This window comes from Siphateles boraxobius, unplaced genomic scaffold, assembly GCF_051911475.1.
Source record: "Siphateles boraxobius isolate OS27281-9 unplaced genomic scaffold, OSU_SipBor_1 3, whole genome shotgun sequence".
Taxonomy (NCBI): Eukaryota; Metazoa; Chordata; class Actinopteri; order Cypriniformes; family Leuciscidae; genus Siphateles; species Siphateles boraxobius.
Genome location: NW_027508919.1, coordinates 8,665,134 through 8,680,013, shown reverse-complemented (window position 1 = coordinate 8,680,013; position 14,880 = coordinate 8,665,134). Strand labels below are relative to the sequence as shown.

General features: G+C 38.0%; 2 protein-coding genes across 4 annotated transcripts; one reads left to right on the top strand and one right to left on the bottom strand.

Moving 5' to 3' along the window:
* Positions 1–3: 3 nt before the first annotated feature.
* Positions 4–8,529, bottom strand: ugl (ureidoglycolate lyase). Its single transcript, XM_077247734.1, has 15 exons — positions 8,390–8,529; positions 8,016–8,144; positions 7,488–7,706; positions 5,562–5,652; positions 5,395–5,471; positions 4,491–4,601; positions 4,339–4,398; positions 4,100–4,256; positions 3,819–4,017; positions 2,742–2,820; positions 2,529–2,621; positions 2,295–2,367; positions 2,137–2,204; positions 1,933–2,063; positions 4–927 (listed from the first exon to the last, which is right to left on the bottom strand). The coding sequence occupies exons 1-15, from the start codon at positions 8,393–8,395 to the stop codon at positions 759–761; spliced, it is 1,662 nt and encodes a 553-aa protein (XP_077103849.1). The 5' UTR covers positions 8,396–8,529; the 3' UTR covers positions 4–758.
* Positions 3,306–14,875, top strand: rab33ba (RAB33B, member RAS oncogene family a). 3 transcript variants are annotated; one of them, XM_077247730.1, is made up of 4 exons: positions 8,788–8,976; positions 9,085–9,321; positions 11,065–13,458; positions 14,212–14,875. In XM_077247730.1, the coding sequence occupies exons 1-3, from the start codon at positions 8,965–8,967 to the stop codon at positions 11,554–11,556; spliced, it is 741 nt and encodes a 246-aa protein (XP_077103845.1). In that variant the 5' UTR covers positions 8,788–8,964; the 3' UTR covers positions 11,557–13,458; positions 14,212–14,875. The 3 variants fall into 3 exon arrangements, with proteins under 3 accessions (XP_077103847.1, XP_077103845.1, XP_077103846.1); XM_077247731.1 differs by having other exon boundaries at positions 11,065–13,467; positions 14,218–14,875; XM_077247732.1 differs by lacking the exons at positions 8,788–8,976; positions 14,212–14,875 and adding an exon at positions 3,306–3,324 and having other exon boundaries at positions 11,065–13,408.
* The last annotated feature ends 5 nt before the right edge of the window (positions 14,876–14,880 follow it).

Below are 14,880 nucleotides of genomic sequence, written 5' to 3'. Positions count from 1 at the left end.
CACTTCTCTTTTTGTTTTTAATTTCCATATTTGGTTGTACACTGTAAGATGTAACCATTTCATTTCTTAAATACAGACCACAAGAATTTGCAGATGCTGCTAAAGTTAAATTTGTGCTTACGAGTATTTGTTTTACATTTACTCTAGGTGTTACTTTTACTGGTTGTTTGGAAATGAGATGACTTTTAAAATATATTAAACTGAACTATAGCCTCAATTCATGTTCTTTAGCAATGGTTCTCAACCTTTTTTGACTCCAAGGCTCTCCATGTTCCACAACAATATTTGAAGGCCAATTCTTTGTAATTTATTTATGAAATGATTCATTTTGATCAAGTAAAAATTTGAATTTTTATAAATATTTTGCAATCATAGTTTCTACCCTGTGAAATATTTTAGAACTTCACCTTGGTCCAGGTCTAGATGTCACACTTTTGAAATTAGGATTCCTCATATATTCAGGTTTTTCCAGATAGCTGTTGGAGTGAATTACGATTAGACGCATCTTGATTTTTTGTTGTTTTGGCCTTTAATTTTAAGTCAATTGGTCGAGTACTACTGTGCTACCGTTATATGGAAGTATTTTGTTCATATTCTTTTTTTTACACTACATTTTGACCCATCTTCATAATTATTGTCTAAAAATCTAGGTATGAAGAGTAGTTTCACAAATGTTACGACAACATATTCATGCATTCATGGATGTATTATTTTGCTTGTGATGAAGTAATTTTAGACTTGTGTAATCCCACACTTGTTTAGAGTCTGGCTTTGGGCACCGCGTCTGTCGGCCCGTTCTCATGTTGGCTCTGAGAGCTGAGGAAAGTGTGGTCCAGGTTAAGGTATGTAGTGATGAACTCTGGGAAATCATTCTTCTGCACTATCTCTAGAAACATGGACACAGCAGTCATCAACCTCTCTCTGTCTCTAAAGAGGGTGGAAAGAGAAAAGGTCAGTATTTCTCAATGTGAGCTCTTGGGCAACCAAAGGTGGCATATAGCTCTGTAACAGATGTACAATGGTAATTTAGACAAACTACTGTATTTTTTCAACACTGCATTTTTGTGATACTTCAGATATTGTATAATTTATTTTAGCTTTATTTCAATTACTTTATTTTATATATATATATATATATATATATATATATATATATATATATATATATATATATATAAAATAAAGATCCATTTCAGGATAGTATAATTTTGTAAAATCCAAGTAAGCCTTATTGGAAAATCTTTAGTTTTTCATGCTTGTTCAGTGAACCATAAACAATTATTGCACATGAACCTGTGGAACAGTACTTAAGACAATTAACAGTTTACTGGCATCAGTGAACATACCATTTAGTCCTGCTGCTGCTGGCATGAGGGCTGCACACTTTTTTTGGTTCCCATAAGAACATTCTTACAATAATAATTTCTTAGTGTGAAGGAAATTTTATTAATATAGAGACCCCTTTACCACTACAAGGAACCTTTTGTGCAATGGAAAGATTCCATGGATGTTAAAGATTCTTTATGGAACCATTGATAGATTGAACCAATAAAGAACCTTTCTTTTTAAGTGTGCAGATGTGAACAGAGAACAATAAACTGCAATGTCAATAATACAAGATCTGATCTGATCCTCCTTTGTTCAGGGTCTCATAACTTCACTGAGTTAGACTAACTATATAACTTAGAGGAGGAGCTTAATATTTATTAAGTACGTTATTTTATTAGTGTATATATTTAATTTTGATTTTGTAATATTAACATTTTTATAACCTATTGATATATTTTATAATTCAACAGTTATTTTTTCATATCGTCCCCAAGAACATCTTATAACCAAGGTAAAATGACTGCAACGCATGGTCACTTTAATCCCACTTAATTTTGTGTGTACATTCCAACAAATGTATTTCATCTATACAGCATTTTCTACCTGTTTGTTTGGCAATTTATGGCTGCCTTCAGATCTCCCATCAGATCGTCAGCCAAGCTGATGACTAGAGCTCGTGTCACCACCATCCCATCATCCTCCAGTCTCACCTGGTGCCGGATCCACTGCCAAACCTGATAAATGCAGCCTCTTAGAATAAGAGATGGCGTTGTATTGTACCACATGAGCTGGGCATTGTGAACTGACCTGAGATCTGGATATCTCAGCAGTTGCTGAATCCTCAACCTTCCCCAGATAGAAGAAATGACCTCTGCCTGTTGTTAAAAGTTAATATCCATAAAACCTCCAATTTTCTGAGCACAAAGCATAAAAGTGTTCTTTAAAAAAAAAAAACAGTTTTGTACCTGAAAGCCAGGCTTCAATGAAGAGGATTCCTACAGCGATGTTATACCTCAGTCCATGCAATGTTACTCCTCCCTATAAAGAGATGTAAAGCACTTGAAAATTAAATATAATGGCAACTGCATTTAAACTATAATACAAATTTGCAAGACCTCACCACACCAAAGACCTTGAAAGGAACTTCGACCACAAATTTATTATTTTGACAGGATTTGTAGTGATTTCATTTAACTAACTGGAGGCATAATGAGCAAGTCCTCAGGGGTGACACTGATGTCTTCACACAGGTGCATGAGTTGGTTCTGACCGTGAGAGTGAAGCTGGAACAGCTGTGTGAGAGAGAGTTTTTTATATGTAAACATTTGTTATATGTATATATGCTAGTGATGTGATGGGAAAGTCAATGATTAGACCTATGAACAACCTGTTATAGTTAGTGGGACACTTACTTTTTGCATGGGCTTAATCAGGTCCAAGTCGTAAACCATGAACCCATCAACTCCTGCTATGATCTCTAGTAACTTCAGTCTAAAGCAACAGGAGAAAGATCATTTGTATGGAGAATAAATACAGAAGTATAATTGGATGAGCTGTCTTTTTTGATCAGCACAGATACATTATATTAGCCTAGGCTTTAACATAACTTGTTAAATTTTGAAATTAATATGATTGATCATGCAATTAAAATATTGATTACAGAACTGCAACAACATAAGTACAGTCTCTGATGAACTTGACTAGAGTACACCTGTGCAAAACAGGACCTTACAATGTTATGGTGTTGTGGATGGTTTGAAGGGCAGAATCACTATGTAGTTCTTAAGGTTGGTTCTGAATGGCTGTATAGGACTGCTATGCGGTTGCCATGGTTGGTAGTTTCAAGTCTAAAGAGTCTAAAAAGTCTCTATTATAATCAGGTCCTTAGATATGGCTTGTGCTCCTCCTTCAATGTGAATTGGCCTCGGCCTATGTCTCATCGTCTGCAAGGGAACAATTGTCAGCCTGATAGCTTTTGACCATCTCCAAAACAAGGTGTGTGATTTAAGGTATAATTTGTGCATGGTGCAGAATTACATGTCAAATTTTAGTGCATTATAGTAATATTTGTATATTTATAGTTGCTCTGTGAGATTTTGCAGGCGAAATCCAGTCATTCCAATAAGAATTCCAATGATCAATAGTTTCGCGTGAGGGCCAAAAGTTCCCCACGCAGGTTTCGTTCATCAAGCTGGTCATGTGAATTTGCAGCGTGGTCCAATAGAAAGCAGTGCTTCATACATCTCTGTGATATTGACCTGTTTTTGCATGGGAAATTTCTCTAATGTGACCTCAAATCGCTACCCTGATCAATAGTAATAGTGATGCTGCCTTATTATAGCATAATGAAAATATATGATATGCAAAATAATTCAAAAAGTTAAGTCTATTTCATTTTTTATGCCATATTTGGATTTATGTGCCACTGCATTTTTATTGTGATTATGGATTGGATTCAAATCATCATAACCATAGAGCTGTTATCTTGCCTGGTGACAGTAGTGAGTACAGTCTTGTAGAGGTCACTCTCTTTGTCTCTAGGCAACAGCAAAGCTGCCATGCCACCTGTTGCTAGGGCACCCCTGCGGTGACACGTCTGCACTAGAAGGTCCATGTAGCTGTGCAGAAAACGCTTCTCCATATCTACATACTTACTGCGGTCAGGGAGGAGGAAATCAGGCCGATTACCTAGAAACCAAACCAACGTCACTAACACTAAGATGTGATTGAGTTAAAACTCGTCAAACTTGCAGAAAGCATATGAGCTGACCGAATTTGTTGACAAATGAAGCGGAGTAATCCCAGATGCCACAGTTGAGACCAGCAGAGTGTTCCTTGAGCTCATACAAAATCTCCTCCATCTCGAACGATGCCAGGACACACTCAATCAGCACGGTAGCCTTTATACAGCCCGCTGGCAGGCCAAGCTACAAAATAATTCAATCAATATCGGAATATAAACTGCATGGTAGTTAAAACTGCAATGGATCATATGCAATCGATCTGCACCTTCTTCTCAGTCCAGAAAAAAATCTGATTCCACAATCTGGCTTCCATGTAGCTCTCAACCTGTACAACAAAACATGAAGATGGTCTTGGATATGTTTGATATACACTGACGTTTTGTCCTAGTAAATGAAGTAACATGATCTGACACTGACCTTGGACAAGTAGAAAAAAGGGCCACTCTGGTTTTGAAGAAGTAGTTTTGCGTTATGAAACATCAGCAGGCCAAAATCAAACAATGGACCAGGAACCTCTCGACCATTCACCTACAGGGAAACAGATGTAGTCTTTTCACTACCAAGAAGGATCTTTTATTATTCAGGGTTAGCTCATTTACAGCTTAAGAGATTTCTCAGTAATTTTTCATTTTGTTCACCAGGATTTTGCCAAGTAAGACATGTTCCTGGATCAACATATCTTGCTGGTCCTGGAACAACATTCCTGTCTGAAAATGTAGTAACCCTATGCCTACTCCTAAACCTAACCCATACGTTATCCCTAAAATCAGAGGGAAATGATAGGTGAATAAGAATGGTGTAGATGCCCTTAACCCTTGTTGTAAGCCTATACCTTGACAAAACCAATCCCTCAAATCTGATTGGATGATTGGGATGTTGTTCCAGGATCGACAAAGATGTTGATTCAGGAGGAACATGTTGTACTTGGTGAAATCACATTCACCCTTTAATTTTAATATCAATTAAAATATTTTATTTTAATCTGAATCAGATATTTCTCCTAAAACCCATTTGGAGCAATATAAACAGACACAAATTAGACATTTATTGACAAAAGAAGAGTTTATGATGAATGTTTTTTATTGATTGTCCCGCGCAAGGATGATCATATATGTGGTGGTCTGTGACCTCTAAAAGATTGAAAACTCCTGTTCACTGCTGAAATTTTAAATAAATCTAATTTGTGGTTGTAAGTTGTTAATTTTAAAACAAGTAAAATCCTACATTAGAACATTAAATGGAACTCAATGAAACCAACACACATGGACAATCGCGGATATCCTAATCTGTGCCATTATACCAGCTCACTACAGATCCATACCATCATGTTGTGCTCCACCATGTTCCACGCTCGAGGACGGAGCATCAGGACTGGAGCCTGAGAAATGGGTGGTACATCTATTTATAAGAAATGTGACAAATTGTTAACACATGCTTTCCAGATCACAGTTTTAATAAAAAAGTAGCAAGAGATGACATATGACTCACCATGAAATTGGTTGTGCACAGCCAGGTAAACATTATAAATGCCCTTTATTTGATTGTGATATGTTGGACAGTTCCCATCATCAAAATCAACCTACAACAGAGCAGAACAATAGTATAATTACAACCAGGAATCCATTTTTTTTCAATCTTTTCTGTATTCAGTGCATTTTAGTATACACTCACCTAAAGGATTATTAGGAACACCTGTTAAATTTCTCATTAATGCAATTATCTAATTAACCAATCACATGGCAGTTGCTTCAATGCATTTAGGGGTGTAGTCCTGGTCTGGTCAATCTCCTGAACTCCAAACTGAATGTCAGAATGGGAAAGAAAGGTGATTTAAGCAATTTTGAGCGTGGCATGGTTGTTGGTGCCAGACGGGCCGGTCTGAGTATTTCACAATCTGCTCAGTTGCTTGGATTTTCACGCACAACCATTTCTAGGGTTTACAAAGAATGGTGTGAAAAGTAGTGATGGCGAGATGAAGCTTCATAAAGCATTGAAGTGTTCCATCCAATTGGTTCACTCATCTGCCGAAGCTTCATGGTGCTTCATGGTGCTTCATTTGCTCTATTGTGCCATCAAGTGGACAATAAATGTAAAACGTGCAGTGTGATTATAATGACATCGCATGGTTCCATCGCAAAAAAAAGAAGCTTGAATAGATCGCTAACAAATTCGCAAAGTCCTAAGTCCACAAAATGTGAGGGGGAATCCATTGCATTTTGCTGGCCCTTATATTTCAAATAGACCGCCAAACCGCGAACCACTTCCTGAAGCAGTCACGTGGTACAGGTGGCTCGCGAGGCTTCAAACGTCACCACATACATCACCGACACAAGCCTAGATACGCGCTTCCCAGAAATCATCCCGGATTACTCGACACACGCTTCGAAGCCTCGATACGGGAGGACACATCACTAGTGAAAAGGGAAAAACATCCAGTATGCGGCAGTCCTGTGGGCGAAAATACCTTGTTGATGCTAGAGGTCAGAGGAGAATGGGCCGACTGATTCAAGCTGATAGAAGAGCAACTTTGACTGAAATAACCACTCGTTACAACCGAGGTATGCAGCGAAGCATTTGTGAAGCCACAACACGCACAACCTTGAGGCGGATGGGCTACAACAGCAGAAGACCCCACCGAGTACTACTCATCTCCACTACAAATAGGAACAAGAGGCTACAATTTGCAAGAGCTCACCAAAATTAGACAGTTGAAGACTGTAAAAATGTTCCCTGGTCTGATGAGTCTCGATTTCTATTGAGACATTCAGATGGTAGAGTCAGAATTTGGCGTAAATAGAATGAGAACATGGATCCATCATGCCTTGTTACCACTGTGCAGGCTGGTGGTAGTGGTGTAATGGTGTGGGGGATGTTTTCTTGGCACACTTTAGGCCCCTTAGTGCCAATTGGGCATCGTTTAAATGCCACGGCCTACCTGAGCATTGTTTCTGACCATATCCATCCCTTTATGGCCACCATGTACCCATCCTCTGATGGCTACTTCCAGCAGGATAATGCACCATGTCACAAAGCTCGAATCATTTCAAATTGGTTTCTTGAACATGACAATGAGTTCACTGTACTAAAAGGGCCCCCACAGTCACCAGATCTCAACCCAATAGAGCATCTTTGGGATGTGGTGGAACGGGAGCTTCGTGCCCTGGATGTGCATCACACAAATCTCCATCAACTGCAAGATGCTATCCAATCAATATGGGCCAGTATTTCTAAAGAATGCTTTCAGTACCTTGTTGAATCAATGCCATGTAGAATTAAGGCAATTCTTAAGGCGAAAGGGGGTCAACACACAGTATTAGTATGGTCTTCCTAATAATCCTTTAGGTGAGTGTATATTAGCCACTATAGTTTTCTCTGTCACCACCATCATATTAGCACAACTAGCCTAAGTTGTACCTGTAACCCTTGGGCAGTAGATTTGAGTCCCATTATAAGACGTTGTGTATCACAGGGTGAAAGGTCACCAATGTCCACATGTCTGCAGTGTAATCTGTCTGGAACTGGGTTAACTCTCCAGCTGGGATCATTTCGGATGTGAGCTGTGTCCTGCAGAAAGCCTGGTAGCTCTCCAGTAATATCCAATTGAACTTTCCGGAGAACTCTCAGGTTCAAAACCTTGCAAAAGAGTAAGAATATCTCTCAGTGAAAACTTATCCGAAAAAATAAATACAAAAACAAACATTGTTATGAGTATATATGTAATTTGAGTTTCCTCAATTTTAAATTGATTACTGTGCAGGTTAGTGCCAAAAAATACAACAAATCAACATACCCATTTTGCTGTATAATTTATATATATATATATATATATATATATATATATATATATATATATATATATATATAAGCTATTGCTCCATATTGACTCTTTTATTTTGATCTTTTAAAACAGAGTAACAAACTGTAAAAACTATTAGAAATTACCTTGTCAACCTCAGGTTGAAAGGTTGAAATGAGTTCAGATAGAAATTGCAGAGCATCAAAGTTAAATAGAGTATGAAACTCTCTCTCCAGTCCTGAGGGAGACGTTTCCAGCTCAACACCTTGATGTACCTATTTATCAGCACATTAAACCTGCATGATCTCCAGACACTGACGCCGGACAACAGTTTCATTATACTGCACATTACCATTCAGTGACATTGTGACACACTTAAATATGTAGACTATAAATTCAAACAAATATTTGAACATAATGAAAACATTTTAGTGAATAAACTTTTAATATTTAATTGAATATTTTATTAGGCTACTGTTAGACTACTGTTTTAAAACAGTAACAAATTGTAAGAACTTACCAACATTTTCAGCAGTCGTCCAGTAAATCTAGAGTTGGACTTTGGTAAGTGTCACTGTTTACTTGAAGTCACACATGACCAGGCTACAGTGAGGTTTCACTCGTGAACGGATCGTTTTTTTAACAAAGCTTTTAAGCGAATGAATCTTTTTAGTCCATTCCCCATCAACGTTAAAATAACAAATATTAACAATCAAGTCATCACTGAAAAGAAAATGAAATCTTCCACCCCATTGTTTATACAAAATTAATTGATTCAATTTAATTACTTGTATATTTATTATTTTTTATTTATTTGTTAGTGTGTGTTTTGTGTGCTCTTTTTACAGAAGTATGTTTCATTTTTGTTATGTGGTTTTTCTTTGTGTGTATTGTTTGGAAGTAGCCTACCAAACAAACGCTCTCAGTTTTCTGTAACTTCTCGCGAGATTACAGTTATGTATCAACGTCGTACGTGGCTACAGACCTAACCTAAACAGACAGAGGAATCCGCCAGGAATGCATCAGCAAAATGTACAGTGTACCGGTCAACACGTCAAATACACTCGCCAACGTTTGAATCTCTGAGATTTGCACATGAAGCTTGAGGTGAAGGGCTGAAGGTTAAGCGAAACCTGCGTTTGAATAACTCTTTTGACACGTTTGTTAGTACATTTTCACTGTGTCAGTCTGTAAGGGGCACTTGTTTCTCTATAGGAAGACAGCATGGCAGATATCGAGTCCTCATTTGAATTCAGCTCATCTTTGACCAGCTCTTCGCTGCCTCCCCCACGGACTCGAATCTTTAAGATCATCGTGATCGGTGATTCTGGAGTTGGCAAGACTTGCCTCACCTATAGATTCTGTGCGGGCAAGTTTCCAGACAGGACTGAGGCCACTATCGGGGTGGATTTTCGGGAGAAGGTTATTGAAATAGACGGCGAGAAAATCAAGGTGAGGATGCTTGTAATTTTAGAAGGTTATTGTGTTAATTTACTCCAGTGTGCGTTGATTTAACCCAGTAAAACCTGACACAATGAAATAATAGTCAGAAACATGCTTATTTTTTTATGGAACAGAACAGTTTCCACATGTGTTTTATGTTTTGTATCTAGTCATATCATGGTGCCATACAGTTGGGGATAAAAATATACCTCAATTTTATTCAGAGGCCCAAATTGAGCACACATATGCAATTTGGAGCAGTTATTTAGATGAAATTCTGATAGCATTTAATGTTAATCAATGAGATTTTTGTAACAATAAAGCTGAATACGAAAAATAAATGCATATAAAATATCAGTTACCAATTTATGGCCTTGTTTCACAAACAGGGTTTACATTAAGCCAGGATTAGGCCTTAGTTCAATCAGAATATTTAATTTGCTTTTATTGAAGTGCCTTAGAAAAAAAGATTACTGGTGTGCTTCTTGAGACAAAACTATGGCATTGACATATTTTAAGATAAGTGAATGCAAGTTGCTTTCAGTTAAAACAGAAAACCATTGCATGTTCCACACATGTAACACAAACTATCAATTAGACCATAGAAGGCATGTAGTAGATTGTGTTCAAACATTGAATCATGTTTGATCATGTTGAAAATTTAAAGGCCTTAGAAATTCAGACATCAAATATGACCCAGTTTGAAAGACAGTAACAAGACAGTGAAATTAAATACAGGGTTAGACTCGTTAGTGTGCCAATGCATTCATCTAACAGCTTGTTCTTCCCCTATGACGTTTCCAGCTGTCATAGTAGCCTCAGTATAGAGCTCTGTTGCACACTATATGTAATTTTTGAAAACCTCCCATGCACAAGACCCACACTTCACCATTCACATAATACCTGTCTGTGTTGTTCATTTAGGCAGTGTTTGAACTATACCATGTCTTTCGGGGAGCCCAATTTTTTTTTCCAACCTTGGTCATATCGTGGGATCACTATGTCGTGGATCATTATGCAAGCACTATACAGGATTCACCCTATTATACTTTATCGACGCAAATTGATAAGTCAAACAGCAAACAGCCATCCACAAATAGTCTATAGCTACATAGACTGTCTTTGAATTGAACAAGGGTTACATTACTCGTCAGCCTACAGAAGAATACCATAATTCATCCGTTCAATTAGGCCTGAGACATCGAGAGCCACGCAGACCTATAACAACCCAGCCACAACACATGCCTTACCTTAACACAGAATGGATTTCAAGGACTTCGCGCGTAGATCAATGGCCTCCAACGTTTATATTTTTTCTACGAATCTTTGAGTTAACATGTAGCCTACTAACCATGATTGGAATTTGCACCGCAGTGCCACCACACCTTGATGCTCATGACAAGAATAGCATGTATAGTTATCTTTATTGAAGTGAATTAGGTTTAAATCACCGTCATGCATGAATGAATGATATTTTTGCTATTTTAGACATAATACTCCACGATGATCACATTACACAAAACTGAAATTGCACGTCAAAATAAAACATTGTCAATATTTTGCCCCAAAATTTCACGAATCAAGTTTTCAGGGGAGCCCATGTCTTAAGGGGAGCCTAGCTCCCCCTAGCTCCCCCATAGTTCGCACCCTGCATTTAGGCATGAACATACCCTGCATTTTCTTGTAATGTTTAAAGAACAGATATGATGACATAAGTTGACAGCTAATTGCTCTCCCTTTTCCCCTCTCCAGGTCCAGTTGTGGGACACCGCAGGCCAGGAGCGCTTCCGTAAGAGTATGGTGCAGCACTATTACCGCAACGTCCATGCTGTGGTGTTTGTCTACGACGTCACTAATGCTGCTAGTTTCCGGAGCCTTCCGGCATGGATTGAGGAGTGCCGTCAGCATGCCCTGGGGCAGGAGGTGCCCAGAATCCTGGTCGGCAACAAATGCGACCTGCGCCACGCCGCACAAGTGAGCACTGACGTAGCACAGCAGTTTGCCGATGCACACTCAATGCCTCTGTTCGAGACCTCTGCCAAAAACCCCTACGGAAACGACGATGGCAGTCGGAATAACAGTGACCACGTAGAGGCCATTTTTATGACTGTGGCGCACAAGCTGAAATCTCAGAAGCCGCTGATATTAAGCCAGCCACCTTGCGGATCAGGAGATACTGTCACTCTCAGGAGTCAGGATGAGGAGGACAAGGGAAGTTGGGGCTGTGGTTGTTGGAGGAGCTAATGAAGTACACGTTTAAAGGAGGAGGCACCTCTTTACAGAAAGGAGATGATGAAAGGTGAAGCACTTTTTAGAGAAGCAGATTTAGAGGTGCTTTTGTGTTCTCTGTGAAGCAGAACTCCAGGATTGAGGACACAGGAACATTTATTCTCAAGATTTATTAGTGTGTCTGACGTGCAGAATATGGCCATTATTTAAAGGGGTAACGACTTTAGGAAAACGTTTCTCCAACACTCCTCAGAAGCTTTGACAAGTTGCATGTAGGCCAACCTACCTTACATAATATACAAGCTTCATATGCCACTGCCAAACACTTTTACTAGATTTACCTACTAGTTTTGTCGGTTATGCAGTTCCGCAGTGGAATTGAAGGGTAAAATTGTTATACACAAGATGTTGCCTTTTTCATCATATCTTTGAAACAATTTTCTTGCCAAAATTAGGTAAACTGTTCTGTTAAATCCCTTCAGCCTCCCAGTTGAAACGGCAAATCTGGTTTAGTCTGTGTTTGTTCTCTCATTCTCTCCCACCCACACACATGCAGGCGCTTCCTGTGAAAGTTGGGAGGAAAAGACAAACCGGCAAACACTCACTAAATGCAGGTTATTTATAATTAGAGCTGCTAATAGGTCTTCGAGAAGCGAGGGATGAATTTAAAAGTAAAATAAAGCTGATATTCTTGCCTTTCCTAAAAAGTCTTAAAGCCAGTCCTTGTCCCACTGCCAGTGTTTTATTTATTGCCAATTTATTTTCTTTTAGCAGTCATTTATCTGAATAAAATCAACTGTAAGGAGTTATGCATTTTATCCAGTCTTTCTTGTGAATCGGTTCGAAATTTAGATGTGGTTTAAAAAGACTTAGGGTAAGAAGGGACAATAATTCACTTATGATATTTCCGATAGTGTCTTAGGTCGTTTGGTATGTAGTACTGCTTTGTTAGGCAAAATGAAAATTATCTGTACTATATAATCAAAGATAAGTATGATTACCTCATATTATTCATGGCTCTGTGCATGCATTGATCTGAACAAAAGGTCTGATATTAATCTATATTTGAATGTGTAATCTCTTAGTAGTAAAAAATATACAGACTCGCTAATGGCTAAATGATCTCTTTCCCTTTGGCCATTTTATTTCCCACACTAATATGCAGCACAGAGTTTAATCCATTACGAAATATCCATTCATGTCTTTAATGTAACAGCACAGCAGGTCCTGTGAAGTGCATGAAAGAATCTCAGGCATGACATGATTTATTTTATTTTTTATGGGGAATTGCCAAAAAGTGATTTTGCATATGATTTTCAAATATGTATGTGAAGTGGATTGGTTAAGGGCCAGATTAGCTGATGTGTTCCATTGTTTGATTGGGGTACAGTAGGAGAGCATGTGATTGGCTGAGGAACTGTGCATGGTATGGCCCTTAAATATAGTAAAGACTTGTCTATTTGTGCTTTGTGTTTTGACCCTGGGTGACTACAAAAGGATTATCTCATTTATCTGCCAGAAACATCATGGGCATTCAAACTTTTTGTAGGTTCATGCTGAATTGATCTCTAGATAAACGCTCTTGGTCTTGGTTCTATTGTTTGTCTATTTATGTATTTCTGTTTGCACTAACACATTAAATACAGAGAACAATGTAAAATTTAAGTAGATCTCTAAAGTCAAAAGAATGTTACAGATTGAAAATTACAAATGCAGCAAATATATGGAAGATTGTTGAATGTTTCAAGTGACACACTTTATTATTACATGTAGGTTAATTATCGTTTATTAACTTCCACTGAAAGAATATTCATCTTTGCATATTCAGAATATTAAAAAATGCCAGAACTCAAGCATGCACAACATATCTTTACTAATCATTTTTTCTGATACAAATCAAATCTTCAATTTTGGGTAGTGAGTAGAGTGAAAGTGATAGTTAAAGGGTTAATTCACCCAAAAATGAAAATTCTGTCAGTATTTACTCACCCTCATGTTGTTCCAACCCCCTCAGACATTCGCTCATCTTCGGAACGTGAATTACGATATTTTTGATGAAATCTGAGAGCTGGATCACTCCTCCATAGGCTTCTTAAGTGATTAAAACTTGCCAGCCCAGAAAATGTATTAAAGACATCGTTAAAATAGTCCAAGTGACTACAATGGCTCAATCTTAAGTTTATCGAGCGACGAGAATACTTTTTGTGTGCAAAAACAAACAAAAATAACGACTTTATTTCAACTATTCATTTCCTTCTCTGTGGGCCTCTAGTCAGTTAACGTAGTGTGATAGCGTAGAGCTACGTCACACGTAGGCTCACTATTGGTCATGTGGGTGATGCGTGTGACGTACAACAACAGAAGCTTACGCTATTACACTAGTGAACTTACTCGAGGCCCACAGAGAAGGAAATGAAAAGTTGCTATAAAGTCGTTATTTTTGTGCACAAAAAGTATTCTCGTCGTTTGATAAACTTAAGATTGAGCCACTGTAGTCACTTGGACTATTTCAACGATGTCTTTAATAACTTTTCGGGAAACAAGTGTCAATCCCTTAAGAAGCCTATGGACTAGTATGGAGGAGTGATCCAGCTCTCAGATTTCATCAAAAATATCTTAATTCGTGTTCCGAAGATGAACAAAGGTCTTACGGGGTTGGAACAACATGAGGGTGAGTAAATACTGACAGACTTTTCATTTATGGGTGAACTATCCCTTTAAAGCTACGCTGTAAGATTTTCTCCCGTCTAGCGGTGAAATTGTATATGACTACCAACTGAATATTACTTTCTAGCCCCTCCCATTCCGAGGGCGTTTTAACTCATACGGTGGCCGTATTATTCCGATTATTCCAAGAATAACATGGCTTCTAGTTCGACTTTGTCATAAGTGTTCCTTCAAGTGATGAGGTTACTATAGAAAACTATTACAAATTGCATTGTTATTTAGTCAGTTAACATGTAGGTTATGACCTCTATGTTAAACGAATAATTGTTTTACGTTTTCGTTATTTTGGTACCCAAGATGGAGGCGCAACATGGCTGGTTGCCGCCATTCGAGCGACTCGCTCGTATGTATTCTGAATGGCAGATTCTACGCTTACGAGATACTTCATTAGTTGGTGGAAGTAATTACACATGAATGAGCACTTATGAATCTTGAAAGAACAAAGTGTTTTTTGCTAAGAAGCAACTTAAAAAAATACACAGTGTAGCTTTAAGGAAATCAACAATATAAACATCAAAGGAGTGCAAAAGAAATCATGCTTGTTACAGTTTTGATTTTAACAGTTAATGTTTTACTAAGAAATAAAGTACCACATCTTTGAACTTCAGAAGA

Excerpts from the sequence above, each read along its gene's own strand:
- ugl (XM_077247734.1), bottom strand. Across the intron at positions 4,018-4,099 it reads TTCATTTGTCAACAAATTCG|GTAATCGGCCTGATTTCCTC; the intron begins GTCAGCTCATAT and ends TTTGGTTTCTAG. Across the intron at positions 2,205-2,294 it reads CATTGAAGCCTGGCTTTCAG|GCAGAGGTCATTTCTTCTAT; the intron begins GTACAAAACTGT and ends TTTTAACAACAG.
- rab33ba (XM_077247730.1), top strand. Across the intron at positions 9,322-11,064 it reads TAGACGGCGAGAAAATCAAG|GTCCAGTTGTGGGACACCGC; the intron begins GTGAGGATGCTT and ends TCCCCTCTCCAG.